Source organism: Castor canadensis, chromosome 4 (assembly GCF_047511655.1).
Source record: "Castor canadensis chromosome 4, mCasCan1.hap1v2, whole genome shotgun sequence".
Taxonomy (NCBI): domain Eukaryota; kingdom Metazoa; phylum Chordata; class Mammalia; order Rodentia; family Castoridae; genus Castor; species Castor canadensis.
In genome coordinates this window covers 106,786,709-106,806,686 of record NC_133389.1, presented here as the reverse complement: position 1 = coordinate 106,806,686, position 19,978 = coordinate 106,786,709, and the positions used below count along the sequence as shown (strand labels likewise).

General features: G+C 39.8%; 1 protein-coding gene across 45 annotated transcripts in view; it reads left to right on the top strand.

Annotated features, from left to right (window-relative positions):
* Neb (nebulin) overlaps positions 1 to 19,978 on the top strand; it is a 202,863-nt gene that overhangs the window by 140,588 nt on the left and 42,297 nt on the right. For 42 of the 45 annotated variants that reach the window (XM_074070778.1, XM_074070777.1, XM_074070775.1 and 39 more), the window contains 18 exons: positions 123 to 227; positions 326 to 430; positions 1,571 to 1,669; positions 1,989 to 2,099; positions 4,025 to 4,129; positions 4,758 to 4,862; positions 5,108 to 5,212; positions 6,828 to 6,932; positions 7,078 to 7,182; positions 8,153 to 8,257; positions 9,252 to 9,356; positions 10,930 to 11,034; positions 13,139 to 13,243; positions 13,548 to 13,655; positions 16,620 to 16,724; positions 18,635 to 18,739; positions 19,093 to 19,197; positions 19,861 to 19,965. In XM_074070778.1, the coding sequence (XP_073926879.1) occupies positions 123 to 227; positions 326 to 430; positions 1,571 to 1,669; positions 1,989 to 2,099; positions 4,025 to 4,129; positions 4,758 to 4,862; positions 5,108 to 5,212; positions 6,828 to 6,932; positions 7,078 to 7,182; positions 8,153 to 8,257; positions 9,252 to 9,356; positions 10,930 to 11,034; positions 13,139 to 13,243; positions 13,548 to 13,655; positions 16,620 to 16,724; positions 18,635 to 18,739; positions 19,093 to 19,197; positions 19,861 to 19,965 (1,893 nt within the window). Of the gene's footprint in view, positions 1 to 122; positions 228 to 325; positions 431 to 1,570; positions 1,670 to 1,988; positions 2,100 to 4,024; positions 4,130 to 4,757; positions 4,863 to 5,107; positions 5,213 to 6,827; positions 6,933 to 7,077; positions 7,183 to 8,152; positions 8,258 to 9,251; positions 9,357 to 10,929; positions 11,035 to 11,653; positions 11,759 to 13,138; positions 13,244 to 13,547; positions 13,656 to 16,619; positions 16,725 to 18,634; positions 18,740 to 19,092; positions 19,198 to 19,860; positions 19,966 to 19,978 lie in introns of all 45 variants that reach the window. The other 3 variants (XM_074070748.1, XM_074070741.1, XM_074070782.1) reach the window with 2 other exon arrangements.

The window sequence follows — 19,978 nt, the reverse complement described above, 5'->3', positions numbered from 1 at the left end:
TTTATTTATTCTTACTCTTTCCTCTCCTGGATATTTATGTAGAGTACTTGATTGTTTATTAGTTAGCAGATGCCCTCAGCATCCTATACTAAGCACCCAGAATGGTTTTTCCTTCACTGTAGAGACTGTATCGACAATTGTACCATAAACTGAAAGACAAGATTCACACAACACCTGACACACCTGAAATCCGCCAAGTCAAGAAGACACAAGAAGCAGTCAGTGAGGTGAGTATTTCCTTAGGAGAGAAGATAAGCCACAAAACCTAGAAAGAATGTCAACCAGTTGGTCTCCAACACATGTGTTTCTGTTCTTGTTTTTTTAGTTGATCTACAAATCAGACTTCTTCAAGATGCAGGGTCACATGATCTCCCTGCCCTACACCCCCCAAGTGTTGCACTGCCGCTATGTGGGGGATATCACCAGTGATGTAAGTGTCTCTTAGGGCTCTTCCTGGACAAACCTTACCAAGAGATAGGCTTGCCTTTAAGAAAACGAGTGGGCTTTAAACAGCCTTTTCCATTGTATGCTCTAAACTAAGTATACTTAAAACTAAGTGTACTTAGCCAAGTGACTGTTACTTGGAAGGGAAACAGTGTAGAAACAGAACTCCACCCTTCTCCAGTCATGGGAACAGTAATGAAAGGACCACTGGGGAAACCAAAGCCTCCTCTGCTCTTAATCACTCAGTGATCACCATTCCACATGCAGCATGTAACCCTTACCAACTGCTGTCTGTTTAAGCCCTGTGCTCGTGATCATGTTTACTATCTTCCTCCTGCTCACCCTGCTCCTGCCCCCTCTAGCAACATACTGTTGCCATTTTTTAAATTCTCTTTGGCTATTTCTTCCTCCTAAAAGATCAATCCATTCAATCTGTGTTTTTCTCCTATCAATATGATTATAAAATAAGAGCAATAGTCTCTCCTCAGCTTAGGGTTAGAGATTTAACTTGTAATTTATTTGAGTGCAAGCAAACTAAGAGCTTAGGGTGGACATGTTGAACCCAAATGAATGATACAGTGCTCCCCTTTTATCTGCAGGGGGTACCTGTCAGGACCCCCAGTAACTGCCTCAAACTGTGGGTAATTTTTCCTATGCATATATACCTAGGATAAAGTTTAGTTTATAAACTTGGCATAGTGATGATGGAGGGGGTGAATTCAACTATGATATATTGTAAGAACTTTTATAAATATCACAATGTACCCCTAGTACCACAAAAATAAAAATAAATTTTAATGTATTAATTTAATGTATTTAATGTATTAATTCTAATGTACAAAGCCAAATACAAATAAATAAATAAATTTGGCATAGTGAGAGATTAACAATAATAATAAATTAGAATAGTAACAATATACTATAATAAAAGTAATTTAAAACATGAATTGCTTATTTCTGGAATTTTCCATTTAGTATTTTCAGATTGCAGTTAATAATGGATAACAGAAGCCACAGAAAGCAAACTGGTTAAGGAGGATTAGCGTATATCAAAAAAGAAGAATTATTACCCCATTTTTTAATTTACAGTTGCTCATGCCCAGCTGCTTTTCTAATTGCCCCACAGATTAAATACAAAGAGGACCTGCGGATCTTGAAGGGACTTGGCTGTTTCCTGTATGACACTCCAGACATGGTCCGTTCCCGGCACCTGAGGAAGCTCTGGGTAAGAATACACCTGCCCGGGTGCCATGCACCCCATCACCAGTGCCTAGGGACCTGGGAGGAAAGAATGTTACCCTGCTGCTACTTTTAAGGAGAAATATGCCATCAACTTACTTGGGCAGGCCATGACACATTTAACACAAGCTGTGCTTCCTATAAAAAATGATAGGCATAGTTAAATGACAATTGGTTTTGTTCCTACCTGGGAAGATCCCAGGATACAGAGAGGGTCTGCTCAGTTTGCATGTGTCAGCCATTTGAGAGACAGTATCACATGCAGTTCCCTAAATGATTGATTAACTTTTATTTCTTTTTCTCAGTCTAATTACCTGTATACTGATAATGCAAGGAAGATGCGCGACAAATACCAAGTAGTACTTGACACTCCTGGATACAGAAAAGTGCAGGAACTGAAGACCCATCTGAGTGAGGTAAGTGTGCTTACTTGTAACTGCAGGAGAGCCACAATGACCAGTACAAACTGAATTACTCAGAAAGGTTTGTGGTACCCCTCTTGTTTTCAGACAAGTACATCAGGTAAAAGATCTTCCTTTTGTCCTTAACTGTGCAGTGGCCACAGTGTCCAAGCTAGTCCTCACTTCAGTCCAATTTATTTATCTTGTCCTTTATGGTAGGATGAGGATATTGGATACATGCCCTTCCTATGACTAGGGCTGATGAGAGATTTGACATGATTTTATAGATTAGAAAGTCCTTCTGTCTTACAGAATTATTGTAGTCTCTAACCTGAACATATTTCAAATTATATTCTTTTTAATGCCTGCTATTGGGGACCCCAGAATGACAGTGACATTTTGAAATTCTTCAAGACTTCTGGCTCTGCTGCCCATTCAGTAAATCCCAAACTACTTGGTTTCGTTTTTATCTACCTACCTTCTTGATTTATGGAAGTTATTTGTGTACAGAGCTAATCCTCCCACACAGTTAGTAGTTCCTTGAGCATTAGACCCCATCTTATTTAGAAGAGTCTCCATAGTGCCTTGACCATAGTTATATGGCCATGTTTGCAAATGACTAATATGCTTTGCAAAGGTAAGCATATTCCACATATGTAAATGTGGAATGACCAGTCACTGGACATTCTCTCATGCTACCCTCAGTCTGTATTATGGTTTCACTCATCGGATTTCATCAAGGTCAGCCAAGTATTGTCAGACCATTTCTGCATATTAATAGCTTTCATGGCTACTAATTAGGCATCTTATGCTCTTGGAATTAGGTAGTAGAATGCATCAAGCTTGAAGCACTGAGTTCAAACTCCAATAACTCCAAATGGATGGATGGATGGATGGATGGATGGATAGATGGATGGATGGATGGATAGTAGAAAGATCAGATTTCAGGATAATCACAAACTTAGGAGCACAGAGTTCATGACTATTCTGATATGGTATAAGGGAGGAGTCTAGGATGGTTCCCTAAGATTCAATCTTGACTGGGAGATCAAAGAGTCATTTATCAAAAGAGAGAAAACAGAAGAAGGAGCAGATTTAGTCTAAAGATGATAAGCATGATAAATAATTTACATTTAGAAAGTGGTTGAAACTTGGGCTGGAAGTTCAGGTAAGACACTGGATTTTCATATTTGCAAGTCATCAGTCTCAAAGTGATAGTGGAGAGATGAGGTCAAACAGGGAGAACATACAGGGTCCACGAGAATGAAGGGACCAATGCTTAACTTCATCTAACAGCAAAACAATCAAGGGAGGCTGAAGACTGCCTGAAGAGATTGGAGGCCACATAGTGGAGGATGGGGGAATGGAAAACAGAGTTTTCAGGAATGAAATGTAATAGTTTTTGCTACAAAGTGTGCAAAATTTATTACAGCAAATACAGTAAAGTTTTTGTTAGTCTTAATGAGAATGACTTCATTGGTGTGGTCTCAAGCCAATGAGAAATTAAAGAGAGGAAAAAGAAGAAACACATAAGTGGCTTAGCTGAGGAAGGAAGGAAACCATTGGCTAGAGACCTGAAAAGGTTTAGTGAAAGAAGGGGCTTGAGTTTGTTTGCAGGTGAATAGAAGAGCTGGGAAAACAGGAAGAGTTGACAGTATGAAGGAGAGGGAAATAATTGTTGTACAGGGGATCTAGAAGAAACAAGTCAGAATGGGCCAAATTTGGGTGAGTTTGGTAATACCTGTGGTTTTGATACAAGAGGAGGAAGAGAAGTAAGTCTCAAAAAAGTGAATAATGAGAAACCATTGGTTTATCAGGAGGAAACTGAGATGTATAGCTGGTGGGCCCCTTCCCTTTCTGCATAAGTAATAAAGTTCCCTACAGAGATCATGCCATATGAATGAAACAGAAATGATGGTGACGACTTTTTTTGTGTCTAGCTGGTGTACAGAGCTACAGGGAAGAAACTGAAGTCTGTCTTCACTTCAGTTCCTGACACTCCTGACCTTTTAAGAGCCAAGCGTGGACAGAAGCTTCAGAGTCAGGTAACACCAGTTATTAATGGATATTCATAAACCTGCCATGCTGGCCTCACCTGGGTGGTTATGTCTACCTGGCCACTCCTGGCCAGTAGCAGACTCTCACACTCGGTTGTCCTTGCTGCTGCTTTATGCCCATTACCACTACACTTCAAGATGCAGCTTTCTTTTGGACCATTATAGTTACATTTTATAACCAAGGGATGTTACTTCTTCTTTTCTAAGAGCAGTACAACTGTGTCATTGAGTGACTGGTTTGTGGCTCCACATAGTGAAGATGATATGATCATTTCGTCATTCCACAGGATCTATGTATTTTCCACAGACAAATAAAACCACATTTCATGCATCCAGGCAAAACTGAGAGGAAAATATATTGAGCCATCTATCAGATCTTCTCACATGGTTTCAGATTGGACCTCACTCAGCAGTAGGATTATTAGTATGTATATATGTTTTCAAGTGTCAGGCACAGAGAGAAACAAATTAATAGAAACACATACAACAACAACAACAAAAATAGCAAACAAACAAACAAAAAGAAGTTAGGGATTAGAAATGAATGAAGAGGACTGGATACTATATACCAAATGCTTCATCTTTATATATCTCTCCCCATTCCCTTATTTTTCAGTATCTGTATGTTGAACTTGCCACTAAAGAGAGACCCCATCATCATGCTGGAAACCAGACCACAGCCCTACAGCATGCTAAAGATGTGAAGGACATGGTCAGTGAGGTAAGGTGAGGACCTGACATTGAGGCACTGGGGTAAAGAAAAAAAATTGTTAAAACCTTCACCTGCTGCCTCTGATCAGAGAGTTGATTACTATAAATTGTGTTCATCACCATCCAAAAAGCTATTTTCTAAGAGTGTGACACAATGTATGTGTCCCTCCACTGGATCTGTAACTTGGTTGTGAATTTAGAAGGGTTAAAACACTTGAACTTAAGTTTGTCTCTCCCTTCTATTTTATTCCTTAGAAAAAGTACAAGATTCAATATGAAAAGATGAAGGACAAGTACACCCCAGTTCCAGATACACCGATCCTCATCAGAGCCAAGCAGGCTTACTGGAATGCCAGTGATGTATGTTCCTCCCTTCTTTCTCCTGTTGTGACAGGAAAAGCTGAGGTCGAAGTGCCTTAGAAGATATGTTTATTCTTCCTGCAACATCTCCTTATCACTTAAGGAGAATGTTGAATATTAATTTGCCCCAAACATAATTTTCTTTGTCCAGGAGCAGTCACACATTGAAATTGATCCTGGGGCTTATTATACCCTATTGGACAGCTCCATCCCTAGGGCTTCCTCAGAGCTAATTCTGATAACTATAATCTTTAAAATAGTCCAATGTAACAAGGGTGGGATCTGGTGCCAAATTCAGTGTATCAACCATGGCCATGCCCACAGGTAATCTCTTGAGATTATCCATCTGAGAAAGAAAAAGTTTGAGGGCTGGTGGAGTAGTTCAAGCAGTAGAGCACTTGTCTCGCAAGTGTGAGGCCCTGAGTTCAAACCCCAGACCACCAAAAAAAAATTAACAAAATTTATAAAGAAATTTTTTAGAAAAGACATCTTTCATTATGTATTTGCTCAATTACCCCAAAACAAAAGAACTGCTTCAGGTTGAAAACAGACTGCTCAGAGAAGGATCCATCTTGTGTAGATGAAATGAATCTTCCAGGAGATTCTTAGGTTACAGTCAGAGCTCTTTGATCTTGGAATAATAAAATGAAATTTCAAGATTGCTTAGTAGAGAACTCATTTTGACAGCAGGAATGAGCTGAGTCTTTCTCCCCTTTTCATGTACTTTGTATGTCTTGGCCTCAACAAGGCTATATTTGGTTTTTTCTCCTTCCACATAAAATTTGGATTAATTTATTTTGCATTTGCATAAGTTTTATTTTAAGTAGTTTTAGATTTACAGAAAAGTAGCAAAGACAGTGCAAAGAATTCCCATGTACCCCCACACCCAGTTTCTCCTATTGTTAAAAATTCACATTACCTTCATACATTTGTCACAACCAAAGAACCAAGAATGAAACATTGCTCTTTTTGTTTTTGGTAGGTTGGGGTTTGAACTCAGGACTTTGTGCTTGCTAGACAGGCACTCTACCACATGAACCATACCTCCAGTGCTTTTTGCTGTGGTTATTTTAGAAATAGTGTCTTCCTTTCTGCCCAGAGCAGCCTGGATTGTCCTATTTTAACACTTCCCCCCACAGCTGAGATGATAAGTGTATACGACCATAACCTGTTCTTTTCCCATTGAAATGGGGGTCTCATGAACTTTTTTTGTCTAGCTGGCCTAAAACCACAATCCTCTCATTCTCAGTCTCCCTCAGAGCTTGGGGGTGACAGATACATACTACCATGCCCAGCTACTGGTTGTGATAGGGTCATGCAAACTTTTTGCCCAGACTGGCCTTGAACCATGATCCTCCAGATATCAGCCTTCCAAGTAGCTAGGAACAGGTATGAGCCACTGGCAACTGGCGCCAGTATTGACCCATACTTTGTTTGCATTTTATTAGTTTGCCTTAGTGTCCTTTTTCTCCTTCAGGATCAGAAATGATCCTTTTAATTTTTCCTAAATTTATTCATGGGAAAACCTCAGAGAGAAAACACGAGTTCAAGCTTAAAAGAGCTCAGTTATTTGACTTGGTGCTCTTCATAATCAGTGCACTTTTTCTCTCTCCAGTTACGCTACAAGGAAACATTTCAAAAGACCAAAGGGAAATACCACACTGTGAAGGATGCTCTGGACATTGTTTATCACCGCAAAGTCACAGACGATATCAGTAAAGTACGTCCCAAGATAATCTACCTGTGTTGAGTCCTGTTTTTATTTTTTAAAGAAACCTCCCTTTTTTTTTTCCAGGGAGAAGTACATATTTTTACATTAACTTTGAGTAAGACTTTATAGCTATATATCTTTGTTTCCACACCAGGTGAAGTACAAGGAGAATTATATGAGCCAGTTGGGAATCTGGAGGTCCATTCCTGACCGCCCAGAACATTTCCACCACCGGGCAGTAACTGATGCAGTCAGTGATGTGAGTATCGACATCATTTTCACACAGAAATTCACATTCTCACGTGACTTATTAACTCTATCATGGTATGAAAACTAGCTAAATACTTGCCTAGATTTAAGAGCTTATGTATGGATGTTAAAATCATAAAATTCAATGGCCAAGTGAGTAAACCTCAGTTTAGGAGAGGGAAAAATATGTCTGCATTTATAAACTTATTTTTTCCTCTCCTTATTTGATATTATATTACATAAATGAAGTGCCTGTTTTTGATTGACTGAAGAGGCAGTTTTGTGGAGCGATGAAGACACACAACAATGCTCACTGAGGGGGAAACCTCACCTCTCTAGATGAGAATAGAGCTGCCAAGCTCTGTAGGAGAGAATGCCTGATAAATTTGAATTGTTTTAATTGGCAATAAAATTGAAAATTGCTAAATACTCAATACAGTGTTTCATAAGCTTAGCACAAACTTATTTTCAATAATAGTTTTCAATCCTTTAAATAATAGTTTTTAATCCTTTATTATTCCATATACTTCAGGAACAAATATTTTCTATTTGTTCCACTTGTGTATATCCTAGCCTATAGCTATTGGAGATAGGTGGTGGTGGTTGCTCTTTTTCTTTCTTTTTTTGCAACACTGGGAATTGAACTCAGGGTCTTGCACTTGCTAGGCAGGTGCTCTCCCACTTGAGTCTCACCCTCCACCCTTTTTGCTTTAGTTAGTTTTGGTAGGGTCTCATGTTTTTGCCAAGGGCTGGCTGTGGACCACAATCCTTCTACCTATTCCTCCCAAGTAGCTGAGATTACAGGTGCATACCACCACACCAACATATTGGTTGAAATGTCTCAGTAACTTTTTGCCCTGGGGTGGCCTCAAACTGTGATCTTCCTGATATCTGCCTCTTAAGCAGCTAGAATTACAGCTACTGCACCTGGCCTGGAGACAGAGTTTCAAAACTTCTTGATGATGTTCTTCTTCTCCCAGGTAAAATATAAAGAAGATTTGAACTGGCTTAAAGGCATTGGTTGCTACGCCTATGATACCCCTGACTTCACATTGGCAGAACAGAACAAGACTCTCTACAGCAAGGTACATCAAGAAGGATGGCTGCATCCACTCAATATAAACCTATAAAGAGATTAGCACTAAGGAAATAAATAGCCTTCAAAATCTTTTTCCCTATCCTTGCTTCTAGACCCTATAACTGGAATATATACTGAACTGTTAGCTCGCCTTAGGAATTTCTTTAGTGCTAACATCGTCAACTATGGTTTATCTGAACTTATTTGATGAAAAGTCATCTCAGTTCAGCTCCTCATGACTCTTCCATAATTCTATCCCCATTAGACTGTCTCTGGGTGATTTATCTTGGTAGAGCTAATAAGGTAGCAAACATACAGTGGGGTTATTTTAATATACAAAGGATGTATGACTTGACACTTGAATCAATCAAGTTTTTTACAGGTATGTTTTCCTATTTATAAAATAAAGTAGTTGAATTTGCTTCCTTTGAGCTCTAAAATAGGATTCGGCTGACTTTTTTCTTCTAAGTGCCAGATAGTAGATATTTTAGAATTTGTGGGCTACATTTATTCTAGCCCCTATTCTTCTTTGTTATAATCCCTTCAAATTGTAAAACCCATTCTTAACTTATGGGGCTGTTTAAAAACAGTTGGCAGGCTAGATAGGCCACCATAACCTGCTCCTGCTCTGTAATTATCTGATTAGCTTTGCAAAACTATATTCACATAAATGGACTAAAAACTGCCTTCAAGTGCATATCAAAATACTTTCAAACTAAAATAATCACAATATATAGAAACAAAGAAGAAATTCTTTTAGCTTTTGTCCAACATGGAAAAACTTGTCTCTATGATAGCCATTCGATGAAAGTGTTTTTCTGTGATGTATTTCTGGCTGGTTTTCATTACACCCAGCCAGCTCTACCACCATTGCCTTGGGGGACAAGTAAACACTCTGTAAAAACTTGTTAGCACTATGAATAAGTTATTACAATTATATAAGATAAACAGCCATGACTCATTCTTTTATGTTATCAAGTAATCATGTTCTTTTTCTCTAGTATAAGTATAAAGAAGTATTCGAAAGGACGAAGTCAAATTTCAAGTATGTCGCTGACTGTCCAATCAATAGACATTTCAAGTATGCAACTCAGTTGATGAACGAGGTATGTTTGAACTAATTCAATTAAGTTGATTCAGTTTCCTTAAGAAATCTATAGAGTTGTTTGATTAAAATCTAAAATATAGAATGATAGGAAAGCCATTCTAAGTGTTCATTCAAAATAAAGATTTGGAAAGGCCGGGTGCCCATGGCTCATGCCTGCTGTCCTAGCTACTTGTGAGGCTAAGATTGGGAGGATCACAGTACAATGCTAGCCAGGGCAAATAGTTCACGAGACCCCATCTTCAAAATAACCAGAGCAAAATTAGGTGTGGCTCAAGTGGCAGAGCACCTCCCTTACAAGCATGAAGCCCTGAGTTCAAACGCTATCCCACCCCCTCCAAAAAAAGTGGAAAGACTGTGTAATATCCACCATCTAATGGGCTCTGCCACAGCAATAAATAAGAAGATGCAAAGTGGGGAGTTTCTGAGTGGAGAGAAGGCCCTCCAAGCCATCCGCACCTCTGCCTTCACTAACACAGAGCAGCTCAGCCCTGTTTGTACAAGAGTAAGGAGGTGAAGAATTTTGTGGGCTGTCAGCTAAACTGCTTTGGGAGATCTTGAAGTCAAAGGTTAATTTAGTATCTCCACAAAGCCCCAAAATGGAAGTGGTTAGAACAGTCACATCATGGGGGATTGTTGTGATTCACACATTCAAATATATTACCGTTGATATTCCCACATATCAGTGCACAGAAGTATCCATTTGCCTCCAAAAGTTCCCTTTGTATTCTACTCAGTCTTTCTTGTAGCCATCTTTGCAGTAACTGAAATATGGCTCAAGATAGCTGAAGTAGGCAAGCTATAAATTCATTTACGCTTGGGTGGTTTTATAATGTTTGGATAGTTTTATAATTAAAATAATACTTAATTTTCTGTTTTCAGATTTTCCCTGGATTCATATAAGTCTAAAAATGTTAGAAGATTAGTAACTTGTATCTCATAATGAAAATGTAATCAATGGTATATTTGTTTAAATGAATAACTTTTTGTTTTGTTTTTATTTTTATTTGATTTAGTTCATTTTCAATAGATTTTTAGACTGGACAACTCTGAAGAATTATTGTCAGTAACTTTCTAGGAAGACAGTCTTGATATATTTTGTTTCAATTTTATAAAGGATTTCCAAGTCTTTTTTTACTAATCAAACAAAAAACTAGTGTTAGAAGACAATGAAAAATTTCCATGAATGTTTTTGCATTAGCTACGTTTTTGGACTCTCTCAGCCTTATACAGTAATCCTATACCTTAAAGTAGGCACCTTATTTTAAATATGATGTAAGATACATGAAACCTGACATGGCTAATGGCATCATATGAGAAGGTGGAGAATATTTTGGCACAAGGTGCTCCAATTTCCTTCCATAAGTCAGCTCTCTCCCAGGCTCCAGCCTTCTCTAGGCAATCTTCCTTCCCCTTGACTCTCTTTGCCTCCCTGTTTCTATTGCCCTGGGCATTTGGGGGAACCCACTTCTAGAAATGACATGTTTCTGGCTCTCTGGAGTATTTATCTTGTGACATTTTTGTGTAGCCTTGAAGTTGTACTCTTGCTATAATTTGATATGATGTTTGAGCAGAAAAAATACAGAGCTGATTATGAGCAGCGGAAAGATAAATACCATCTGGTGGTTGATGAGCCTAGACATCTGCTGGCTAAGACCGTAGGCGACCAGATCAGTCAGGTACAGTGATGGGGCCAGCTGATGGCTGGCCCAGACAGGACTGTGCTCCAGTTTCCCATGAGGTGTTGTTCCGTCTGCTGCAAGGATGTCATAGGTTCTGCCTATGATATTGGGCTGTTCTGTTCAAAGTATCTGTCTAGCCACCCAAAGAGCCTGAGAGCTATTTGAGTGTGCAAGTCCATGCTCTGTGTCCTCACGTGTGCAGTAGTGAAGATGAAAAGAAAAGCTGGGTTCTGCCCACACACACTTTATTTTTCTGAAGAACCTGTTTTTAAACTGTAACTGTAAACTACAAACTGAATTGCAAAAGAAATATAGAAGGAAAAAAGATGGAACTCCCTACTCTTTTTCTATTCCAATGACATCTTCTCTCTAAAGCAATTTGGGAGATAACATAAGTGAGACTAGTGATATCATTGCCCATTCACAAGGACTATGGACAGTCAACCATAAATATTATAGCCACTCTGTTTGGTGTTATCTTCATCCACCGTGCTCCATGAGGACACAAAGTGTGTATGCCTACATCTCTTCACTCAGAGGTGACTGGGATATAGAGCCGTGTTCTTTTTTGTCTTCATAAGTCTCTTTTGTGCTTAACTGCTCTTTGCATGGACAGAGAAAATATAAATCTAGTGCCAAGATGCTTCTGAAACAAGGATGTAATGAAATTCTGCGTCCAGATATGTTGACAGCTCTCTACAATACACACATGTGGAGCCAGGTAATGTCTGACGGGTGTGAAGAAGAGGCTTAGACCTTAGGTGTATTCCCTTTTGTGCTTTCACTGGTCTCTCTCCTGCCCCCTGCCCATGCTGCTTTCCCATGATGAAGCTGCATAGAAGCTACATAAATATTCATTCCTTGTAAATGGACTCTGAATGAGGCCCAGTGTGAGGCTGGGACACCCATCATCTGTGCATCAGATGCTTTGGGAACGCGTGATATTAGTTTAGACTCCTTCAAACATTATCTCCAAGTTGGTATAAGATTCATTTTTATTTTTCAGTATTTGCCTCAAAGAAATAAGAGTCCTTAGAGACTGAAGATAATTAGGAGATTCAGTAGTACTTAAAGGTCTGAATATTTAATGTTTTCATCTTATTTTGCCATTGCTCAGTTATCACTGCAATCATTTGGGAGAGAAGGTAACCATGCAGCTCTTTGAATATTGTGTATATCCATGATCCCTTGAGTGTGATGCTGAATTGCTAGATTACCTCCAGTGTATCTGTCTTCCCACACACTTGTTAGTAGTGTCACAGACAACACTGCCCTCCTACAAGGTTGGCTGACACACACTATACTGTCACAGGCTGAAGGCTGAATCAGAGCAGCAATAAACAGTGACAATTGTTAAGCTACCAGATGTAGTATTATTAAAATGCCACTTTCCCAGACCAAAAAAAAAAAAAAAGGTTTAAATCAATTGTTTTGTATCAGCAACTTGTTTTGAATCACTTTAGTTTGCCATCAAATCAATGCATAAAAGGAGGAAGATGAGCTCTCCCCATAAACATTCTGTTAGCCTGAACTTCTCCTTGTCCTTGACATGATCACCAAGTAACTGCGCGAAACTGTGTTGTGCTCGCTGTGCCTGTCCTGCTTAACGCAGCTTATGTGCATGAAAAATACTGTGACTTGGAAATTACAAACAAATGCATTTTTTAAATGATAAAATACTTTTCAAACTGTATACACTCTTTTTTATTTAACATTTTTCATGTTTGATATGGAAGAAAATAGCTTAGAGACCACGCATCCTCTCCATAGTATATTGGAGTGGAACAGTATTTGACAGAGTTCAGAGAAGAAAGTTCTAGTCCTGCTCTGAGACTCATTGTACATGTGTTCTTAGTTCAGTCTTCTAGCCTGTTGAGCCTCATCTGTTCCCATGTGTATAAAATATATTGGAAAACACTATTGTTATTATCTATCCACTCTACTACACTATTGCTATCAAATACAAATTTTCATTAAGCATTTCCAGTTAGGATTACAAAGGGGAAGCTATCACGACACCATCTCCTACTCTGGTGTTTCATGAGATTCTTAAAGCTGTTTATCTCCCTTCTTAGAGTTAACTCATTCTTCCATAATCTAGATCAAGTACAGGAAAAAATATGAAAAGTCAAAGGACAAATTCACCTCAATTGTGGACACTCCAGAACACCTGCGTACCACAAAAGTCAACAAACAAATCAGCGATGTAAGTACAAGAAACACTGACGAGAAGCTCAGGTTCTGGGGCACTTTAGATGGTCACGTGTCTGGGCGACTACTGCCATTTAGTGGGAGGGAGGCAGGGATGCTGCATATCTGCCTTGCACGGGACTCTTTTCACAGTAAATAATTCTCTCACCCAAACTGGTAGACACACCAGTGGAAAAACGGCGTGAAAGCGCCTGTCGGATTATAGAATTCTCTTTCCTTTGTGTCCACCTTGCATTTATATTTTACATTGTAAGTTGACAGCATAACATTGTGCTTTTATGCTTTTTCATCTCCTTCAGATACTTTATAAACTGGAATACAACAAGGCCAAACCCAGAGGCTACACCACAATCCATGACACACCCATGCTGCTGCATGTCCGCAAGGTTAAAGATGAAGTCAGTGATGTAAGTACCTGATGGCTTATCTGTCCCTCTCATCTTGATATCTTTCTAATGTGACGTAACAAACCTTTGGCTCTGTTACCTATTCCTGTGCAACAACTACCCCAAGATTTAGTGAATTAATACCGCAGTAATCTATTTTCCTATGATTCTGTGAGTTGACTGGGCACAGCCAAGTGGTACCATTCCAAATGCTATTGGAAGACACCTGAGGCACAGTTGGGCCAGGACACCCAAGGTAGCTGTTCTGAAACAAGCCAGTCCTAGCATATAAGAACTACTCCCAAGGTGCTGTGAAACTGAAGAAAAAAGGTAGACAGATCCATATGACACAGAGTACAAGTAATTGGCTAGATTTAGTGACAGAAGCATGGTCCTGGGCAGCAGTGAGACCAAGTGGATTCCTACAAATATATGTCAGAAGTGGGGGCTGTAGTGACAGGACAAAAGGGACTTCTTCTAAACTGGAATGTGTCTGGAATATCTTAATATCAACTAGTCAAGTAGATTCCTGGCACCAGGGTTTTAAAGTTCCACATACCACTCTTATTTTGACTATGTGTAGCTTGCTGGAAAACTATGCAGAAAAAACTGAGTTACTCTGTGACAGTCATGGTGATTCCTACTCACAATGGCTACAGTCATGTTAAGCCATGTGGTTTACTCACATGGCTGACAGTAGATGACTGCTTTGGTCTGGGAGCTTGACTTTTTGTATAGATAGGAGTTCTTCCATGTGGCATTTCCACATTGGGCTTGGGCACCAAGCCTAATGGCAGGAAGTAGAAGCTTCCAGTTCAGTTAAGGACTATTCTTAGAACTAACATGGATCATTTTCCCATTTTTTACATGCTCAGATTCTAGGGTGTGTTAGTCAGTTTTCTGTCACTATAACAAATACCTAAGATAAATTCATTTATAAAGAGAAAAGCTTTATTTTGGCTCATAGTTTAGGAGGGCATAGTGCACAATTGGTTGGTTCTGTTGCTTTGGGCCTATGGCAAGGCAGCGTATCACATCATGGTGGAAGCACATGACAGAGCAAAGCCATTCACTTCATGGCTGGGATGAAAAGAGGAAGACGCTAAGGTCAGGGACATGCCCCAATGATTGGAAGACCTCTGATGAGGTCCTACCTTTTAAGGTTCCACCACTACCCAACAGCACCATAGACTGGGGAACAAGTCTTTAACACATGGGCCTTTGAGGACATTCCAGATCCAAACTGTAGTAGGAAGAAACAGATATTTGCTCCAGACAAACAAATGGCAAAGCCAACTGCAGAAAACCCTGTGGAATGAGAGATATTGTTGAAGCCATTCTAAAAAGTGCAATTGTTATAACTGCTGTTAATACTCTATAAGCTTTATCTTGAGTAAAAGGAACAAACTAGTTGTTGTATTCTAATACTCTGAATTTGAGGAGAACTTGTACTAAATTTAAATAAATTTTCAGATACTTGCCTTTAGCCAGGCATGGAGGCCCGTGCATAATCCCAGTTCTTGGAAAGCTGAGACAGAAGGATTTCAAGTTCAAGGCCACATAGTGAAACCTATATAAAAAACAAACAAACAAACAGATATTTGACTTGATTCTGTGGTTGAAAACTATCATCATTTTGGTCGAAAAAGCAGATTCAAAATTAGAAATAATTCCATGGCTACATGAGCTTCTGGGCACCAGAAAAATAGTACAGGCAACCGTGGCCTGGTCCATCCCTATTCCAAAGCCTTGACTACAGGTGGTGCTATGGGTAGATGAATAAATATGACACACTGTTGACCTTGAGTCACCATGAAAAACATTAAATACATTCAGTGCACCGGTTAAGAAGGCAGAAATGTATAAACATCTTAGAAATATGAAATATATTAAAATAAATTTTTGCCTACAAACATAAACAGACTGCATAAGTAGGCTCCTAATGTGAAAAAGCCCACTCCCTAATGCCACAGAAAATGAAGACTTTCTACATCCATTTCCCCAGACTTTCTCGTTATAAGAATATTCTGGGATACTGATGAAAAATATTAATTTCCAGACCTTCTCCCAAATGATACTGATTAGTGTATTAATAAACCAAGGGTGTGGTGCAGCCCAGAAAATTGCCATTCTTAGGATCAGTTTAATAAACCCTACTGTGGTTCCCTTAGTCTACTTTAGCCTTAATTAAAACCTGGATCCTTTTCAACAATTAGTGAGAAACTACAGAGTGGTCCTCAGGACCATGAAATTTTAGGAGATGCAAAAGTGGGAGAAGCTGCAAGTCCCAGGCCCAAGTTGAGAGGACTGCCCATGGGGCCTGTGGAGGCTTAGCCTTCCCTGAGCCCCTCCCTCACATGCAAATCCACACACACCAGAACTTGCTAGATGCAGCCCTACTACTGATAGTAGTGATGACTGCCTCCACTGGCCCATTCATTCATTCAACAATGATTCATTGAGTTTCTATGTGCTGGACACTAGAAACAAGACAATAGATGGCATAAAACCTTCAGCCTTAAGGGATTCTGCTTCATACAAAGAAAAGACAAATAAACAAATGCACTTGACATTACAAAAAGAGCTATGAGAGCACAGAAGGAGAGCAAGACTACCATTCTGTCCAGACAAGCTGGTGGGAGAAACCTTCTCTACCAGCAACAGTTTTCAAGATGTTCTGAACCCAGGATTTCCTCACTTGGAAAAGGGAAGACTGGCATGGATAGCTGTCAACTTGCCCTTTCAGCACAAGCTCATGGTGGGAAATTTTGTGGCCACACAGGTAACCACTCTCAGTGTGCCCTGGGATCTGCTGTTAAGATCTGACATGAAGGTTCATCTCTGCATTAGCTGCATCTTTTCTTCACAGCAGATTTTTAAAAAATATTCTATCTTAGGAAGCATTGGGTACTACAGTCAGAGTTTTAATTTCTTGGTCTTTAAAACTATAAAAAACTAATCTCATCACTTTGTTTCCTCCCACAGCTGAAATACAAAGAAGTTTACCAAAGAAATAAATCTAACTGCACCATTAAGCCAGATGCCGTTCATATCAAAGCAGCGAAGGACGCCTACAAAGTCAACACCAATGTAAGTTCTAGTAATTTCCCCCAAGCCTGTCTTAGTCTGTTTTTTTTTTTGTTGTTGTTGTTGTTGTTGTTGTTGTTTTTGCTCTATAACAGAATACCCAAGACTGGGTAATTTGTAAAGGACAGAGATGTGTTCAGCTTACAGTTCTAAAGACTGGGAAGTTGGAGATCGTGGCTCTAGCATCTGGCACAGCTCTTCTTACTATATCATCCCATTGCAGAAAGCAAAAGGGCAACAGGCCATGTGAAAGAGACCAAGAGAGCAAAATTGGGCCACTTTTATACCAAGCCCACCCTCAAGATAATTAACCCACTCCTACAATAATAACATTAATTCACTGAGGAGGGCAGAGTCCTCGTGACCTAATCATCTCTTAAAGGTTCTACCTTTTAATATTGTCACAATGGCATTAAATTTCAACATGAATTTTAGAGGGGCCATTTAAACATAGCAAGGCCTCATAGGGATTTATCACCTTCTGTCTCCTTTCACATCTCTGAAGGAGACTAAACTCCAGGAGCTCAGCTCCAGAAGCATGAGTAGTGATGCTGAAAACTCAATCCTGCCTTTGGTCCTCTGGAGGACATGGAAAAAGAGTGCCTCCCTCAAGACATGATGGATGGCTGAGAAGTAGGACATTAATTCTGAACTAAAGGCTGCATTTTGGAAAGTGTCTAAGCATCTTTTTCATTCTCTTTTCCTGGGCTCCACTGTGCCCACAAGCAATTCTGGAGAAAACACTTGAGCCTCTTGGTGCCATTGTGGCCTCCTGCTCAAATCCTCCCTGTACTGACTGATTTCTTTGGCTGGAGCATTTTAAAGCCTTAACCACAAAAAAACCACTATGTGTATTTTTAAAAAATGCATAAATAGTGTAATGAAACCATAATGATCTAATTAATGCCATTCATGCTAATAACATTTGTCAACGCCAGCAAACTGAGATACCTGTAGGAGATGGAAGGTGACTTGCAGGCTGTCCTGAGGACAGGCTGATGGATAGGGAGAGGAATGGAAGAGTAGATATGGGATAGAGCAAATGCAGTTAAATGTATATTGTGGAGTCCAGGTGGTGGTTGAATGGGTATTTGTAATATTCTAACAACTCATATATATTAGAAAATTTTCATAATAAAATTGAAAAAACTTATCAAATAGTATACATAAAAACATGTGCATTATACTGTGTATAAATTACAACTTAAGAAAAAAAAAAGAGCAAGGAAAAGATGAAATGTGCCTGATCGTGTGGCCCCTCCCAGACACTCCAATTCCATATACTTCTGTGACTCTGATTTAGAGGGTCCCAGGCAGCCAGTTCTCCAGACCTGAGGAAAGTCCAGGAAGGGTGCAAGGACCTCTGAAGTCAGGCAGTGTGGTTTAAATCCCAGATCCTCCACCTACTACTGCCTCCCCATGGGCAGACTACTTAACCCTTCTGAAGTTCCTCAGTTGTATGTTTCAGACAGCTGTTGTGAAGATTAAGTGGATAATTTTATAAGCCTTTATAACTTATTTGATTTCATAAAATTTCATAATTTATGAAGCAGTTAGAAAAGTTCCTGGCATGACATAAATACCTATAAACTTGAAGTTGGTTAGAAATTAAAGGTACTAGACTAAACTTGAATTTGGTTAGAAATTAAAAGTACTAGGCTAAATTGGCAAAGTTGAGATTGTAGAATCATTTCACTTGAAGGCCTTTGAAAGTTTTAAAAGGTGTCAAAAGATGACTTCTGAGTGGACAACTAGCTGTATAAATTGTACAGAAACTTTAATTAGGAGTCTCTGTTAAACTATGAACCATGACTTGTGGTAGGTATAAAGGCCAGAGTCCCCCTGTGTCTTCTGTGTATTTATGAAGCCAGCCTACTGAATGAAGTGATTTCTTTCCATCATATTAAAAACAGCTAGACTATAAGAAGCAGTATGAAGCCAACAAAGCCTACTGGAAGTGGACACCTGACCGACCGGACTTCATCCAGGCTGCCAAGTCATCCTTGCAGCAAAGTGATGTAAGAAAGAGAGCCGTGAACACAGTCATTCCTACTCTGCACGGTTGTGGGTGTCATCCTGAACTTGTCTAAGATCTAAGAAGGGAAGGATTGAGGAGAGTGAAGGCAGCTCAAGGACCAAACTTGTGTGAGACTCAGACACTGAGGCTCAGAGTCCTGACTGAGGTTGGGAAGAGCCTGGGCCTTGTCCCAGTCCCTGGGTGGAAAGGTGGAGCCCAGCGTGTGGTGACAGTGAAGGACCAGGAAGCCCCTCCCCAGAGAACATGGTAGTCCCCACAAGAAGACTCACGGTAGAGTCAAATGCCCACCTTCCTTCTGTGTCTGTGACCCACTCCCTCTTTCTTCTGTCACAGTTTGAATATAAGCTGGACCGAGAGTTCCTCAGAGGCTGCAAGCTTTCTGTCACTGATGATAAAGACATGGTGCTGGCCCTCAGAAATTCTTTAATAGAAAGTGATGTAAGTATCTAGTGCCTTCCATGATGTCTTACCTCACTCAGAGTCATCTTTTGTGGCACCATATCCAGGGACACTTAGGAAAGGACATGTCTGTTTGGTGGGAGCTCAGGTGTGATCTGAAACATGGCTGTGCCTTCAATGGACACCTGTGATGTTGATCTGGGTGACAGTCATGCAAAGGCTTTTGAACCCAGGTGATTTGGTTTATACTGCACCACCACACGGCATAAATTAGGAATCTGAAAGCCTGGTCGGATTCTACATGGGAATTTAATCATTTCTTTTCTGTGAGATCATATTATTCCTACACTTCTCTTTTCTCATCTGTAAAGGAGGGGGGATATCAGTGCCTCCCAGGGCTGATGGGAGGGCCACATGACATACTTGAAAATGCTTAGAATCAAAGTCTATCTGCACAAAGATTCATCATGAGATTTTGATTGCTACTAAGACCTCAATTTGAAAGTAATAAGGAAAAACCAGCATGGGTTTTTAAAATATTTCCCAGGATGTCCAAGCCTCAAATCTTTTATTGAGTTTAGTGTCCTATTTTGTCAGTGGTGCTATTCTTGCAGCTACAATCTAATGATTCAGGGACATAATTTTTAAAAAGTGCAGGATACCAAGAGAAGCTAAAGAAATGCTGTCTTCACCCCCCCACAGCTGAAATACAAAGAGAAACACGTCAAGGAAAGAGGAACTTGTCATGCTGTGCCTGACACTCCTCAGATCCTCCTGGCAAAGACCGTCAGCAATCTGGTGTCCGAGGTAACCCTCCAGC